The sequence below is a fragment of the Onthophagus taurus genome, chromosome 1 (genome assembly GCF_036711975.1).
Source record: "Onthophagus taurus isolate NC chromosome 1, IU_Otau_3.0, whole genome shotgun sequence".
In the NCBI taxonomy this organism is placed as follows: domain Eukaryota; kingdom Metazoa; phylum Arthropoda; class Insecta; order Coleoptera; family Scarabaeidae; genus Onthophagus; species Onthophagus taurus.
In genome coordinates this window covers 34,092,680-34,110,178 of record NC_091966.1, presented here as the reverse complement: position 1 = coordinate 34,110,178, position 17,499 = coordinate 34,092,680, and the positions used below count along the sequence as shown (strand labels likewise).

At 33.1% G+C, this 17,499-nt stretch overlaps 1 protein-coding gene across 3 annotated transcripts in view; it reads left to right on the top strand.

Moving 5' to 3' along the window:
• LOC111429253 (CRK like proto-oncogene, adaptor protein) overlaps window positions 1-17,499 on the top strand; it is a 150,554-nt gene that overhangs the window by 79,973 nt on the left and 53,082 nt on the right. The window contains exon 1 of one of the 3 annotated variants that reach the window (XM_023065121.2): window positions 6,817-7,119. The exons of the other annotated variants lie outside the window; for them this stretch is intronic. Within the exon in view, the coding sequence (XP_022920889.2) occupies window positions 7,098-7,119 (22 nt within the window). The 5' untranslated portion in view covers window positions 6,817-7,097. Of the gene's footprint in view, window positions 1-6,816; window positions 7,120-17,499 lie in introns of those variants that run through there. 3 annotated transcript variants of the gene reach the window in all.

Genomic DNA, 17,499 nt, shown 5'->3' with positions numbered 1-17,499 from the left:
CTAGACCTAGAACTAGAAATATTTTCCGAGCGTTAAAACTTTCTAGGTCTAGTGTTAGTTCTAGTTTTAATTGTCATTCAGTTGATTGTTGTATATTTTCCATTAAATTAATACTAGCATTAGAACTAACACTAGACCTAGAATTACAATCATTCGGGTTTAGCCCTCTTAAGAGACGCACGGCTAAACCCGAATGTTTCTGGTTCTACGTCTAGTGTTAGTTCTAGTGGCAGTGTTAGGTAGTCCTAGTTAGCATTAAATAGCGCTTGGTTGTTGTTGATCTGTATTGAACTAAAACTAGAACTAACACTAGACCTAGAACTAGAAACATTCGGGTTTAGCCGAACGTCTCTTAAGACGGCTAAACCCGAATGATTCTAGTTCTAGGTCTAGTGTTAGTTCTAGTGACAGTGTTAGGTAGTCCTAGTTAGCATTAGATAGTGCTTGGTTGTTGTTGATCTCTATTGAACTAAAACTAGAACTAACACTAGACCTAGAACTAGAATCATTCGGGTTTAGCCATCTTAACAGACGTTCGGCTAAGCCCGAATGTTTCCAGTTCTAGGTCTAGTGTTAGACCTAGAAACATTCGGGCTTAGCCGAACGTCTGTTAAGATGGCTAAACCCGAATGATTCTAGTTCTAGGTCTAGTGTTAGTTCTAGTGACAGTGTTAGGTAGTCCTAGTTAGCATTAGATAACGCATGGTTGTTGTTGATCTGAGCATGATCTGAAGACGCACGGCTAAACCCGAAACTTTCTAGTTCTAGGTCTAGTGTTAGTTCTAGTTTTAATTGTTATTTATCGCTAGGTTGTTGTATATTTTCCAGGCTGAATAAAAATTAAAACTAGAACCATCCTTATTGAACGAAAATTAAAACTAACACAAGAACTAGGTACATGAGCTTCCTTGTCAATAACTTTTTAAAATCTTATTTTTCAAAACCTTTCGATTAGACCACCGAAGTCAAACGAACACTTCTCATCAATTAAATTATAAGATTACCTACAATTTGAAGTAGTGTTTAGAGAAACGTATCATTACGTAGCACGTTCCTTTTGAATTGTCGAAATTTTAAAGCAGCTGGTTTAATTTTAACTGCACTTAATAATCGGAAGAAGAAGCTTTAGACAAGCAGGTGTTGTTATTAGGGCGAAATTACCGGTCAAGTCTCCGAGGGCTAAAAAGGAGCAATTTAAGCGCGCACCTTTTCAATTGGTGCGCGTGCCATGCATCATTCATCTCCTTTGAAAAAATTCGACGGTCCCGGTGGGTTTGGACATCGGGATTTGGTTATTACGTCGGCGTTTACAACCAATTTCCTTAAATGTCATGCCCATAAAACTTAATGGGAGTTAAGTACAAAACCGCTATAACCGCTGTTATATGGTGATGGCAAATATCAGCTGCGCAAATTATTTAGTAAAAATAAAAATAATGCGATCCCGTTGATGAGCTAACTTCTAAATTGATGCGGAAAATAAGGATATTGAATGTCACTGTTGTAGACTAAAAGACGTCTCTACCGTCTAACCGGCCGGAGAAGGAATGTAAAGAAAGACAGCATGATTGATAGACAAACATTTACGTAGCCCGGATTGAAACCAAACAAACCCGAATGGGAAAAACTTTATTTTATCAACATGGCAGGCGTTTAAGGTGCGTTTACACTCGGTGACTTTTCGATGTTAAAAAATTTAAAAGATTCTTGCAAGAATTTCCCGTGATTTTCCCCTCGGGCAAAGGAAACGGGAGCGAAAATAAATAAAGGAAACACTTCGTCTTCAAGCTCGGGCGTATGCACGAGTTTTGTGTAACGCCCACGGCCCCATTCGGGAACTGGTAGAAAGGGGCATGACAATAGCTCTGCATTTGCTTAAGCAACGATTCGAAGGCAGAACATGGGGCCCGACAGTATTGCTTCCAATTTACGACCTGTTTGTTTATGGGAGTCGACCTGCTCTCGCTATGGTGCGACGACTGGCGTTGGAAATTATTAGAATTTTTATTTCTGGTGTTCCCCCGGTTCGTATTTCGTTTCAGTTGAAACGGAAATAATGAGATTTAGTAGCGGGAAACATCGTCGGGTTTCACAATTTTAATCGTCTATATAAAATCATATTAAAATCAATTCACGACCAAATGTCCTTCGAAACAAACCGCATACATCAGTCACAACTCAAAATCACTTAATTGATTCTAATTAACTTGATATTATGATCGCTACCAACCGACCACTACCAATTAAACTGTTGTTTTCTACGTGCCAGTTAATTTATAACCAGCATACGACAAAACTATTTTATGTCTGAGCCATAATACTAATTACTTTATTATTACTGTAGCATTGCCGTTGCGTGTTTCACCTATTTTATATTTAAAATTTTAAATTAACAAAATTGCCGTCAAAGTAAGTCAGCTTCAACTTCACATTTCATTATTAAGATATTAATATTACCAGCATTCATGTAAAATTATGTTAGATAAAAATGTTTCATCCCAATAATTGCCACGTTTTGCAACCTGAAATTGTGTTAACTAAAATTGAAACTCAATTTAATTATATATATATAATAATTACTTAATTAAAAATAAGTTTAAGAAGTTTTGTTTAAATCCCACTAAATTTTCCAACGAAACACAAAGTAGCTCAAGAGTTGGTAGAACAACAACTAGAAATCAATTAAAGTTTAGAAAGGTATAGTTATAATAACGGTGTTTAAGTCATTAAAGCACAAATTAGGATTTAATTTTTCTGATTTCAACACAACTTGTATACACTTTATAGACGATCGTTATGTGCAGAATAATGAGAAGGAATTCTCTTCTGCAGAAAGTGTTTAAATTAAGTGGTTAGACTGTGAACACAATGACTACAAAAAAAACATCTTAAAAATATATTTTACGTAGAAGAAAAGTCTAAATTTAATTTGTGGTCAAACAAAACGTAAAAAATACAAAAACCATTCACGAGTTTTCAGAAAATAGTTTCTTTCTGGTAGTAAATACAACCTAACTTTACATTGCATGCATCTAATTTGATGAGATTTTCTTGCAACTCTTCACTGGACACAATTTCATGCATGACTAGATTTACAAATAACTTTTACTGCAGAAGATGCACTCTATAAGTGCTGCTTGTAATGAAAGTACTAATCAAACAAAGATTTTGAACCTCACATAACTTCTCAATTGGGATTTCCAGTTTATGGCGTAATATGATTTTACCATATCGCTTTATCATTCCTCTCAAACACATGCGGTAGTGTATAACTTTTTATCTTTCATCCACTTAAACTTAATCAACAGGAGTATAGTAGATTGCAATTGAATGTCCTTTCTTTTGATGCAAAATAAGTGGCCTTTGTATATCACCTTTCAGTGCACTCGTAAATTTGTTTCTCTTGTAAAGTGGGTAAAAGGTTAATTGTTATGATAATGTTGTCGCAGTTATGTGTGATGTCCCTTTCCTTCCATATCTTTAATTATAAAGAAGTTCGGCATACATTTGTACTGTTTTAAAGTAATGTGACCAGAGAAATCATCGATCAAAATCAACAAGAAGTCTATAAGTTAAATGGTAAACTAGAGAGATCAGCCCCGATTACGGAAAAGAACTTCTTCACGCACAACTTGACACATACAAGTTTATCTTTATACAAATACCTGAACAATTATTTTGACAAATTCACCTGATAGATCTATAATTCAAAAAAATGTATTATGTATACAATCGCCAAAGAGAATGAGCAAAAATTGCTTAGTTTTGTGAGCACTTCTGAATTGGAGCCAATAAGTAATTGAAAGTCGCTGATAAGATTTCTGAATTTGCATCGTCATCTATATTGTTCCCAAACTCCAAATCCTCATCATTGAAAACACTGATTTCAAACAAAGGGATGGTGGTGGCGCGGAAGAATAGGGGTTTTGTGTGGATAATGATGTACAATGATGTAAAAAATTGTAAACAGGTTATTGTTAAACACTGATTTGAGCTATTGTTTAAGCGGTTTTCTTTATTTAATGGTTCTGTATGTATCTGAAGTAACGAAGTGCGTATACAGTTAGAAATGAAAAACTGCAATTCAAGTACTAACATGGTACAGTTTTGTTAGGTATGCTCGGTATCGATGCAAAACGCATTTCCCAAGGCACTTTATCAGAAGCCATTTTACTGGAGCGTCTGATTTTATGGGTATACTCTACGTAAGGTAACAGAAAAAAAAATTTTTAAGAAGAAAAAAACAAATATAGAGACGGAAGTTGAATTATTCATTGGAATAACACAAAGGACTCATGAAAATTAATACATTGAGCCATCTTGATTCTGTTTAATGAGTTCAGCCAATTATTTCTTGTTAGTAAGATGCTATACTCCAAAGCTATGAAAACATAATTTTGAATTTTCTTGACATCCTTGACATATCTTAACTCTTTGGAAATTTCTCCCTTACTTGGAAAACATTTTACAATTTTGAATAATTTACTTCTTGTGTGATTTGAGACCAAACCTTCCTGGAATATTTAAAAACAATGTCTCTACATTTTTTAAGTTGATACAAAAATCAAAGGAATCTAAAAGTTATATGATTATAAATATCATATAACGCGATAAACGCAAAATATTGTAAAATTTTCTAAAAACAAAGTATTTTATGTAGTTGTGTTTATATAGTCCCAAGTGTTTGCCAAATTTATTTATTCCAGTTATCAGGTTTTCGCAAATTAGTGTGGTTATTACGTATACGTCACGTTTATATTTCGCCTTGATAATTGAAACTTGCTTTTTTCGAATGCAAAAATTTAGGTCTTCTATTCCGATAACTCTTAAAATTTTGAAATTTGTTAATAAAAAAAAATATTGTAATAGTTGTTCATAAATAATTCATAAAGTAAAGTTTTAACTTGTAGGCAGTTGCAAAAGCACCTTAATCGGTTATGCATTCAATATCACCGATACCTAGATCAAAGTTGAAATTATAAAAGGATGGCTATTTAGTAAATTTTGAATATCTCGTTCAACAGTGTTGAATTCAGGAATCATAGCCTGATTCATAGCATGGAGCGGAACCATACTCCTCCGAACCATTCCTGCTCTTCATTTCCAATGCCAATCTAATCAAAGCACGGATTCGTCTAAAGAAAATAATAAAAATCTGCAGATTATCTGTTTACTTCTTTTTGATATGAAACCAACTCACCCATACAATGCAGTATTAATCCTATAGGATGCTATGTTGCGTTGTAATCCGGAATAACCGGTCTACATGCCAATATATGTATAGTCAAAATCTGGATGGGATGAGTATATAAAACCAGACACACAACAAACACAAAAAGTTAAAAAATTTGCCTTAAGCCACAGTTATATATCGCCGTAATGTATTAATTAGTTAATTTATTCAATGTGATTGAAACTAATTTTCTAGATTAAATGATTTAGTATTAGAAGGAAAAGAGAATAATCATTACATTACAATAATTTGTAGATATTTTAGAAAATTGATGGATGTTATGCCGAAAGTCCTTTAAAGAACGTAGAAACATAAGAAAATATTAGTAAACATAACAATTAGTTATTACTGAACCCAAAACATTATTGTGTGGTGTAATTTTGAATTGAACTGATTTATGATCAAATTTTGCATTAACCAGATGAATTTCTCGTTAAATTACATAATTCAATCGAAGCTCGAATCTGAGGCCAACCTTTATATTTCACAAAAAACTTTCATTATTAAATAATTATAAAAATCTGATTTTGTGATCGTCAGAATTGTATTCATAAAACCTTTCTTAGCTTCGAGGTATGAAGGACATTTTAGTCGTTAAAAGATTTTTAAAAACTTTCATTATTCTTAAACATAAAGTCATAAACTCATTATTCTAAACGTTTCATCAAAAGATACAGAAGATTCTAAAATAAAGAACTAAGATTCTTCTAATGATGATTGTATTGACTTAATAAAGACTTATTAATATTAATTAGCATCGATAGCAGACAAACTCCATTAGCTTTAGCGAAATTACATACTCTAATACATATATCATCAATCAGTCATGAAACCTAAAAATGGAATTCACATTATCGAAATATGCATGATCCATATCTGAGGCATTTTTGAAACAACCATTTCAACACTACCTAAGTCTATTATGTTCATCAACTAATTGCGTGCAAAAAGAAATGTTAATTAGACATTTTATGGTTAAAATATGGTGTTTGAAAAAGAGAAAATTTGCAAGTACAGAAACTTGGTCACGAGCGATTTTAAACGCAGCAGTGTGAAACATTGCCAAAGTTAAAGCTCACCGAAGCAAGTATCCTACTTACGTCCAATTCATTAATAACGCATGTGTGAACGTTCGCAGTTTTAAACAAAAGACCTTTTCCCTTCTACGCACATTTAACTTCCCCTTGTCGACCACTTTTGGTCGACATGTGCCCCCATTGCTCGATCAGATGTGTTGTATGCTCCCGTTTCCTGTTCAAATAAAAGTATACAGAGTGTTCCAAAAAAGAAGAATTGTTCTCGTTTAGAAATTATTTTGAAAAAGATCAAGAGTAATTCGCTGTTTTCTCTTTGGAGAGAGAAATTTATTAGATTTATCCCAGCAACAGGTCTACGTTGGTAGAAGAAGAACTCTAACGGTTTGAACATCCACAAGAATCCTCGCAGGTCTTCAGGTCTTCACGAAACCACGACCTTCTGATTCCTGTGTGCCACAACGCAGCCGCCTTTTGTCCAATGACAGCGGAGGCACCGAGGCGTAGGCCTTTAACTCGGTTCGGACCGAGAGAGTGCAGTGTTCCTTCGACAGCCGCGCCGTCCGGAACTTGGCAACAGCGCCCGGATCGCGATCGCCACCGGAGCGAACGAGAGAGAAAGAGAAACGACCAGGGTACAGTGCCGCCATAAGACTAAGCGACCTACGTTACGACCCCGCGACGGTGTGTTGTTATTGTTGTTGAGCGAAAGAAAGAAAGAAAACGGACTGGTGTTATATAAACGCGCGGTGTCGATGTTCGCGCTACAAGAAGAAGAAGAAGATCGTAAACGGGGATTTTTTACATTGTGAAGGATAGAGATATCTTCGATGGTCTTCCTTGCAAAGCACGGTCAGTACTTCTTTTAACAGAAAAACAAGGATAACCAGACCCGCACGCGAAATAGTGTCCCGGATCCGATTTTTCTACCGACGACTTTCTAGAGTGTCCCGAGGCTATATCTTGATCGTGAGCTTCGCGGCATAACCTTTCAAGGACGCTATTATGTTTTCGGTCCTACCTGAAGACGAAGAAAACGTCCTTCTCCCAAGAAATTATTCATGGGCGAATACGATTTTGCTCTTATAAAAGGGTCCGGATACAAAGAATCCCTATTCCCTTTTTTTTCTATTCTCCATCCAGATATAAAAGGAGAATTACCCGCTTCCTGTTTCTTTTGATAACTTCTTCTCAAACCGCAGATAATTTATGTGTTTGCTTACTTACGTTAGTTAACGACTATTGACTGTAACACGCGAAGGAATAACAGAACAACACAAATCACGATAAACGATGACTAATACGCCAACACTTAATCATGAATTATTTATAAACGCTTTTGTATAATCCCGTTTTTGAAAATTACAGTTTTCTGTAAAGTTCAAATTTCATTTTGTACAAAGAAAGAGCGTATATCAAAAGTAGTCCTTGAACTTCTACAGGTCACCTCGTATTTCCACTGCGAATTAACACTTCGCCCGCGCCGTCCTGGCTGTAATCTAAGTCCAGAGATCAGCTAACGTTAGAAAACATTTCCCAACGGTCGCCTCTGGGTTTTGTTTACCCTGATAATGCGTTTACGCAATTAACAATCTCGACGATCCTCTCTTAAAATAAACCGCCGACTATACGAGTTTTATTCCGGCAGAACGCGTTGATATCTTTATTAGGACCCCTTTTCGGCCCTAATCAGCTTTAAGCGTTGAATGAACGTCAAAATGTACGCTTTAATCTTTTCATACAAAATTTTTTTAACGTTAGTTTTATAGAAAAAATATTGGTTACAATACACTTTATACAGCGAGGTAATTTGATATTTACTTAACCCAATTTTTTTGATTGATAAGGGTATCGGATAGAATACACACTTGAGACCGCTTTGAACGACCGCATTTTTTAGCATAATCGATGTAAATCCACAGCGTTGGATAAATCGACCGCAGGTTGCGTCGTCACGTATAGCGCGTTGTAATAATAATTTAGCCGTCTAAGTAGTTCCATAGGTGGTCCGAGTTCTCTTCAGTGTGGTCTGACCAGGTTTTTTCATACGACTTGCCATCAGAGAACACCCAACCATGGTGGTGATGTGGCATCACCACTTTTAGTCTTTAAGCACCTGATCCTTACCGTACACAAACGAGGAGACCGTAGAAAAAGAAGTTCATTGAAAAAGCTTTACCTCTTTAGTTATCCCATTTACAGCAAACATTAACATTCTTTTATAAAAAATTTAAAAAATGCTTATTTTTTCGAGGATACTATATTTTATTGGTTAAGCTTTAAGGTATCAATTTGTATATTTGGAGGGTTTAAAACTTCCTCCCGGCTATCACCGGAAAGCGGTTAAAGGAATTTTATCGCCACCAAGTTTGGTAAGGCGGCATGCACTTTAACTGTAAACCAGAATGCCTAGATAATTACGTACGTGCCCACGTCTCAATAAAAATTCTCGAGTAACCGTTTTTTGTGCCGGCTACAACCGCATAAATTTCGAACTTCATCATTAACGAACTGAATGTAATAGGTATCTGTGCAGACGTCAAAACCGTCACGATCGATCTTCCTTCGTTAATTAGAATTTCTTGTTGTTTCAGGTGAGTGTCTCGAAAAAGTTAAGCTTTTCGACGTTCAACGCTAACCGGTAAGCAAACAATCCCGCCGCGTCACCACCAGCAACGAAACAAACTTAGAGATAACGAATAAAGAGAAGCCAACGCGAACACAGCTCTAATCCTATACCCATCGCAGGTATGGGTCGTTGAATTACATCTGCTGAGTAGTACCACACAAACTACACCAGATGCACATTTCCCAGCAGATGCGAAGCTTTTAAAAATACATCCGGCGGCGCATGCTGTAATATAGACGTAAGCAACAAATTGTGGGAAGCCTGGAATTATGACGCAGAAATGTACGCCTCTCTGCGTTAGGAACGAAACATTGTCCAATTCAAACGACTCAAAAACGCCAAAAGTAAAAAGTCGGCATCCGTTTTTCCAACAGGAAATGCTTGTATTAAGTCCGTAGGGATTCAACCCCTCGCCTGTATTAGACAGCTGCTTTTCACTCTCTTCTCCCCCTCGGCGCATCATTAAATTGCTTGTTAGGGTCGCATTTTTTGGTTGGTATTAAAAACTCATTTTTTTAATAGATACCACCCTTGATTTTCCACCAAAAAAATTGAAAAAAATCGTTAATATAATACAAGACGACCACTTTCGTTCTGCTCTAATAAATCTCTTGCGGATTTGGTCGTGCTAGTGAAACGAGCAGGTCGTAAGAAATTCTTCTTTCAAGGCCGAACATTGAAGGTCACGAACCTATCGACGCCTAAAGCTAATTTGACCCAATATGGTTCAAAAGCATGCATATTGAAAACAATATGTGTTTCGTAACCACGAAACCTATCGGATAAATTGCTGACATATGGTGCGCAACGCGCCAGATTTAATATCGCATACAGGGTCTATTGTTTCTGGACGGGGGCTGATAAGCGCAATGGGCTGCGATCTCAAATAACAAAGACCTTATCGGCGTCGATAGTCGTATCTTCAATAATAATGTATGCTCGGTTGATTCCCGCATACCAGCAATTTGCTAATACAATTCAATGTTAAACATTCGAACGCGACGAATATAAAACGATTCAATTATTATTTCACCGATTACGGTGACCGCTAAATTGTCGAATTTTGGTTCAATTAACTTACAATTGAAACGTGTAACCGCGAATAAATTTGCCAGCTAATAATAAATCTAATGAAACTAATCTAATTGGAAATAGTATTAGACACGCATAATTAATTATAGTAGTATATTATTAATAACATCACAATTTTAATATTTTCATAATAATAAGCTATAATAGTTTCATAAAAATTAAACAAGATGTTGATTTTTCACAAAATTTGAGAAATTTCCAAGAAAATTTATTGAATTTGAAGAGTGGTAAAAACTCGATTTGATTCAAAAATTTATATCTTAAGAACTAATAGAGGTTTTTAGACACTGATTTATGTATTAAAAACTTGATACTTTTCTTTGCAAGTTATGATAGTTTCATAAAGTTTAAAGAAGAAATCGATTTTTTACAGATTTTTAAAGATTACCGAGTAAAGCTGTTAACTTTAGAAATTAATAAAAACCTAACTAGATTAAAAAGTTTATATCTCAAGAACTAATCGACATTTTCAAAAATAGCTTACTTTATTAAAAAGTAGGCACTTTTCTTTACCTGTTATGACAGTTTCATGCAAATTAAATAACACGTCGATTTTTCACAGAATTTTAAAATTTACCACAAAAATTTGTCGATTTTAGAAAACTCGATTTGATTCAAAAGTTTATATCTCACGAACTAATTGAGATATTCAAATACGAATTTATGTGTTAAAAACTAGATACTTTTCTTTGCAAGTTATGATAGTTTCATAAAGTTTAAAGAAGAAATCGATTTTTCACAGATTTTTAAAGATTACCGAGTAAAGCTGTTAACTTTAGAAATTAATAAAAACCCAATTAGATTAAAATGTTTATATCTCAAAAACTAATCGACATTTTCAAAAATAGCTTTCTTTATTAAAAAGGAGACTCTTTTTTCGCCTTTTGTGATAGTCTCATACAAATTAAATAGTTCGTCGACTTTTCATAGAATTTTAGAGATTACCACAAAAATTCGTTGATTTTAGAAAACTCGATTTGGTTCAAAAGTTCATATCTCAAGAACTAATTGAGATATTCAAATACGGATTTATGTATTGCAAACTAGATACTTTTCTTTGCAACTTATAATAGTTTCATAAAGTTTAAAGAAGAAATCGATTTTTCACAGATTTTTAAAGATTACCGAGTCAAATTGTTAGCTTTAGAAATTAATAAAAACCCAATTTGATTAAAAAATTTATATCTCAAGAACTAATCGACATTTTCAAAAATAGCTTTGTTTATTAAAAAGGAGACTCTTTTCTTCACCTTTTGTAATAGTCTCATACAAATTAAACATTACGGCGATTTTTCACAGAATTTTAAAGATTACCACAAAAATTTGTTGATTTTAGAAAACTCGATTTGATTCAAAAGTTCATATCTCAAGAACTAATTGAGATATTCAAATACGGATTTATGTATTGCAAACTAGATACTTTTCTTTGCAACTTATAATAGTTTCATAAAGTTTAAAGAAGAAATCGATTTTTCACAGATTTTTAAAGATTACCGAGTCAAGCTGTTAGCTTTAGAAATTAATAAAAACCCAATTAGATTAAAAAGTTTATATCTCAAGAACTAATCGACATTTTCAAAAATAGCTTTCTTTATTAAAAAGGAAACACTTTTCTTCACCTTTTGTGATAGTCTCATACGAATTAAACAATACGTTGATTTTTCACAGAATTTTAAAGATTACCACAAAAATTTCTTGATTTTAGAAAACTAGATTTGATTCAAAAGTTCATATCTCAAAAACTAATTGAGATATTCAAATACGGATTTATGTATTACAAACTAGATATTTTTCTTTGCAACTTGTGATAGTTTCATAAAGTTTAAAGAAGAAATCGATTTTTCAACGATTTTTAAAGATTACCGAGTCAAGCTGTTAGCTTTAGAAATTAATAAAAGCCAAATTAGATCAAAAAGCTTATATTTCAAAAACTAATCGACATTTTCAAAAATAGTTCACTTTATTAAAAAGGAGACTCTTTTCTTCACCTTTTGTGATAGTCTCATACAAATTAAACAATACGTCGATTTTTCATAGAATTTTAGAGATTACCACAAAAATTTGTTAATTTTAGAAAACTCAATTTGATTCAAAAGTTTATATCTCAAGAACTAATTGAGATATTCAAATACGGATTTATGTATTAAAAACTAGATAGTTTTCTTTGCAAGTTATGATAGTTTCATAAAATTTAAAGAAGAAATCGATTTATCACAGATTTTTAAAGATTACCGAGTAAAGCTGTTAGCTTTAGAAATTAATAAAAACCCAATTAGATTAAAAAGTTAATATCTCAAAAACTAATCGAAGTTTTCAAAAATAGTTCACTTTATTAAAAAGTAGACACTTTTCTTTACCTGTTGTGATAGTCTCATACAAATTCAACAATACGTCGATTTTTCACAGAATTTTAGAAATTACCACAAAAATTTGTTGTTTTTAGAAAACTCGATTTAATTCAAAAATTTATATCTCACGAACTAATTGAGATATTCTAATACGGATTTATGTATTAAAAACTAGATACTTTTCTTTGTAAATTATGATAGTTTCATAAAATTTAAAGAAGAAATCGATTTTTTACAGATTTTTAAAGATTAGCGAGAAAAACTAATAACTTTGTTACTATATTTACTGAGGCTGAAATATCTGACTTGATACAATTGAAAATTAATGGCAATTCTTCTAGTAATTTAGTTATGAAAAAGCGGAGTAAAAAATTATTGGAAATTGGTTTTAAATAAAATTCGCACAAAGATAGAATAAATTGTGCTCGGTTCAGTTCACCACCCTGTTGCAATATTTATACAAGCTCGCTTTGCTTGTTTTCCCGGAAATGAATAACGCGGTTGCGTATCATCTGCATAAGAATGGTTCTAAAAAAGGTTATTCTATCAATAAAAGTAGGAGTGTATAGGTCATAAAAATACAAGGTATGATGGAATCTTGAAGCACCTCAGATTTAATTTAGAAATACGGAAATGTCACTTTTGTTGTAAACTTTATAAAACGTTCCAATAACCAGTTAAAATTTCAAAGAAAGCAGAAAATTTATTTTTGAATAATCCTCTACAACGCGTAATTTTACCAAAATCGTCTTTAAAGATTGCAACTTCTCTTTCATAGAGCAATTAGCTGTTTTAGGGCAAATCTCCTTTTGAAACCTCGAAACTGCGGCGAATATTCGTTATATAGCTTGACGAAGTTCACAGTTTCTGGGGGCGATTTATTCGTCGAATTAAAAAGTATTTTTTATAAGATATTCATAAACCAGTTAAAAATAGGAAACGTGTTTTCGAGTTAACTTTCACACGCAACTCTGCGTAAATTGTCTTTAAAGGAAGTTGAGGTTCATACACCAGAATCCTATTATTCAGTAGCAATGAACCAAGTATGCATATAGCATTTTTTTATGCATTTTGATATAATTTTATTTGCCCATTACAATGTTTGTGATTGTTTTTTGGAAAAGTTCAACTTTTATGCCATCTTCTTTAGCCACACTATGTTTGTAAAGATATTCAAGAGTTTTGATTCCGTAAATTTTGACATTTTATTTTGACAAAATCCTATTCAAAATATAAAACGATGGAGAGACTTTTATCGAGAATTAATTAAAAAAAACGCGGAAACTTTTGACTGAAACATCCGGGTAATTAACCACTTTTATGTAATTTAATTCACATGTTATATTAGATAAATTAACCACAAAAAGAATTATTAAACACACTCTAACCTTGCTTCTAAAAATACTGTCTGCGTTTTTTTAAGTAAACATTAAATATCTACAATAGCATAATTACAAATGCAACAAAAAATTAATAATTTAATAATTACAAAAAATAACTCTCGAAAAGAATCTTGCGTCATCTTTTGAGGCTCCAAGGTTTGCGCAGACATCCCGAAGTGCACGAAAAAAAAAACGAAAAATTTTAATTAATATTACTAATGAGTTAAGTATGAAATTATTAATTTCATTTAAGCATCGATTTCGCGACGAAATAATTCGTAATTGAGTTTGTATAAATTTTTCCTTACTAGTTTCTTTCATTGACTTCGCTCACTTACAACGTGTTGGTATTTTTGAACGATTTATAGACATGAAAATGTCCATATATAACAGAAATTCTTTATATATCTGTTTATGTATATCTGGTGCTGGAAACCTTGCTTCTTCCTTAGGAAGATCCATTAATACCACACAGGACATTTCAAACAAATGTGCTTTTAAGCCCATCTTTGAGTCATTAACAAATTCCTTAACCAATACTTTTTGTATTGTAAGAATTCCATTGATTACAAAATAGCTTATAACGTTTATTGCAAAGTAACTATCTCGTCTAATGTATATCACTGTAAATAGTAACATGGCATACAGTATAAAAGTGAAGAAGATACTATATAGTACTAAAGAAACAACTAGAAGAGAGAAATATGAAACAATGGAGAAAACAACAACCAATTAAAAAATGAAAAACGAGCTGGAGGCGACAAATTACCTAACGAGGTTTTCAAGTACGGAGGAAAAAGACTTAATGAAAAATCGATTTTATTCAACGACATCTTGAGCTCATCACAAATACCTGAAGATTGGCATAAAAGCATTACGATACCTATTCTATAAAAGGGACAAGAGGCCTGCCCAGAAAACTTTAAAGGAATACCCTTTTACTCATAACAATGAAATTATTTAAAACGTTTTAAAATACAAATTAGAGGCGCAGTTTGAAAATAAAGAAGGGAATAACAAACCCCTTTATATCTACTTCGTTGATATAACGAAAGCTTTCGTTAGAATATGCCTAGAGGCATTCTGAGATTATTAATTAAGAAAGGAACCTCGACGAACTTTGTAAAAGTAATCCAAACCCTAAACACAGGTAACATGACGAAGATTATAATAGACGAGTAAATTATAACACAACTGCTAATATCTCTGAAAATCTCTGCAATTAGATAAAGGAACAGCTTAATTCCATTCCTGTTTATTATGATAATGATCAAAATTATACAGGAAGAGTCATCATTCAATTTGAGGTCTAAAATAAGCAAGAAAAAAGTCAACATATGTTACGTAGACGATGCGGCAAAGAAACAGCAAAAACAAGTCTTTATATTCTAACAAATAAGCCAATAGTTAAACATGACTATAACTATTAATAAAACAAGCCCATCGAACAAGTCATATATCATTATCTTGGACTGGATATCTCCTCCAACAATCGTGACCCAGCAAAAACTTAAGAAAGGCCAGATAAGAAATATAGATATCAGGGAACGATATCTATGTAGAACGCAGAAAGAAAATGAAGATTACCGCGAATAGTGTTGGTGGAAAAACCTAGATGCACTCAAACACCTCTACATCGCAAAACACATTTTGGCTGCGAATTCAGAATTTAACAGCTCAACAGATCTAAAACATGTAGAAGAAGAAGTATCATGGTAATTTGCTCATTGTATTACATGAAGTTAATAAACACAGATTCGTTGAACAATAACAAAAAAGAAACACGGTGTACATTATAGAAGTTATGAGTAGCAATCGTAGCCTCATAAAAATTCGTGATTGATGAAAAATTAGGTGTTCGATAAAAATTTCCCATATTAATGTTTTCTTGGAACCTAAAATCCCTTTAAACAATTAGTTTGTACTCAAGAACATATTTTGATGGGGGGTTTCGATCCAATTATACAAGAAATGTCCGGTTCCAAAGGTATGTTTACATAGCACAACATAGGTGTTGCTTGATCATGTTGAAACTTGCATGCATTTTAGATGCGCATTTGTACTGCATATGTGACTATTGGTTATTGCCTTAGGTTCAGTATAAAGTATGCAGTGACAGCCGCACAATGTCAGTTCCGATCCAAACATACTCTAAGGTTGAAAACGATAATCAGCGATATTTATGGTCAAACTCCCGAAAAACTACACCAAGCCATTCGGTAGAAGTGAAAGGGAAGATTGACGGAAGGAATCAGGTTGTTGCATGACAATGAAAGACCACACACCTCAAGTCAGATACAGACTTGGCTTCAAAAACACAATTAGGAAGTTATTGTCCATCCGCCCCATAGTCCAGACCTAGCTCCTTCTGATTTGCATTTGTTTAGGATGTTGAAAGTTGATTTGTCGAATAAATGGTTTGAAGACGACGACGAACTTCAAGATTTACCTTTTGTGAAGGCAGTATATAGAAGTTTATGTCTCGCTGAGATAAACGCCTTAACATTGTAGGCGATTATGTTGAAAAATAGCTTTTACTTAATGTATGTTTGATTACTGTAAATAAAATAGTCTGTCTGTTCTCGTAATTTGTATATGGTACTGATTGGCAACATCAACAAAACCTTCATTCATAGAAAGACCCAATGTTTATTTAGTTTATTTGCATAGAATAGTATATTATAAATTATAGTGATTTCATATAATTGAAAGGATTACTCGTCTCCTTTTTGTAGATGACTATTATAGTTGTCCCAATTTTGTAGATAATATTCACATCCTGTTTTGTGACACTTATCAATATCTTTTCAAGTTAAGTCGATACCTATCTGCTTGGAGAACACGTCTTTCAGTAGAGTGACGACATCTCTATCTCTCTCCTCAACTTCGAAAACTCGAATTATATTTTCAACTGCACTTCAACCACAAATAAATTTATCTGATCTCTTCAATTTCTTTTGACGCATTCCTCATTTTTTCGTCTGAAATCGACTACTTCCTCATTTAACCCACTTATTTTTACATCATAATTATTAACAAGTTCTTTTAATTATATTTCCACCACAAATGTTATATCAAGATAAATTTACATTTATACAATTATATGGTTTCCTTTCTTTGAAACGCTTGAACGATATTCTTTTTTTTATCTGCGATATCGATAAAATCATAACAAAATGTTATTAATATTTGATTAATGGTTGATACGTTGAAAACATAAATTGGGATCGCCTACACTCAACTTTCTCGTACTATTATAAGAAATAAGAATCTGTTAGCTTTAAATTATTTCTTAACTCTCAAAAATAACTTTTAACAGAAATTAAATTTTTTTAAGATTGTGTTAAATATTTTTGACTGTAACTAATTGTAAGTAAAGATGCTAGTAATATATTTGTTTTCGTGCAATGTGGCACACCTTTTATGATAATGTGCAAACGGTAAATGACGATACAATCTCTTAAATTTCTTAAAGAAAGTTGGAAATTGTACCACACGATCCTTTTGTCATTCATCCGAAATGGAACAACACGAAGTGAACCCTTTATAGAACAAATAGCCATAGAGCTAGTCATATCTTCGGCAATTTGTACTTTTACGGGTTAAAAGCTATGAAGAACAGAATTCGAAGTAGTTCTTCATTGGGGTGTTTAGATATTCAATCGCAACCGTTTCGTCGTGACGCGTTTGAAGTGCACGAAACGTTCCCTATCGGGCGGTATAATGGAATAATGGAAGGAGCACAATGCATTATTAATCGAATGTAAAATTTTGTCGTGTG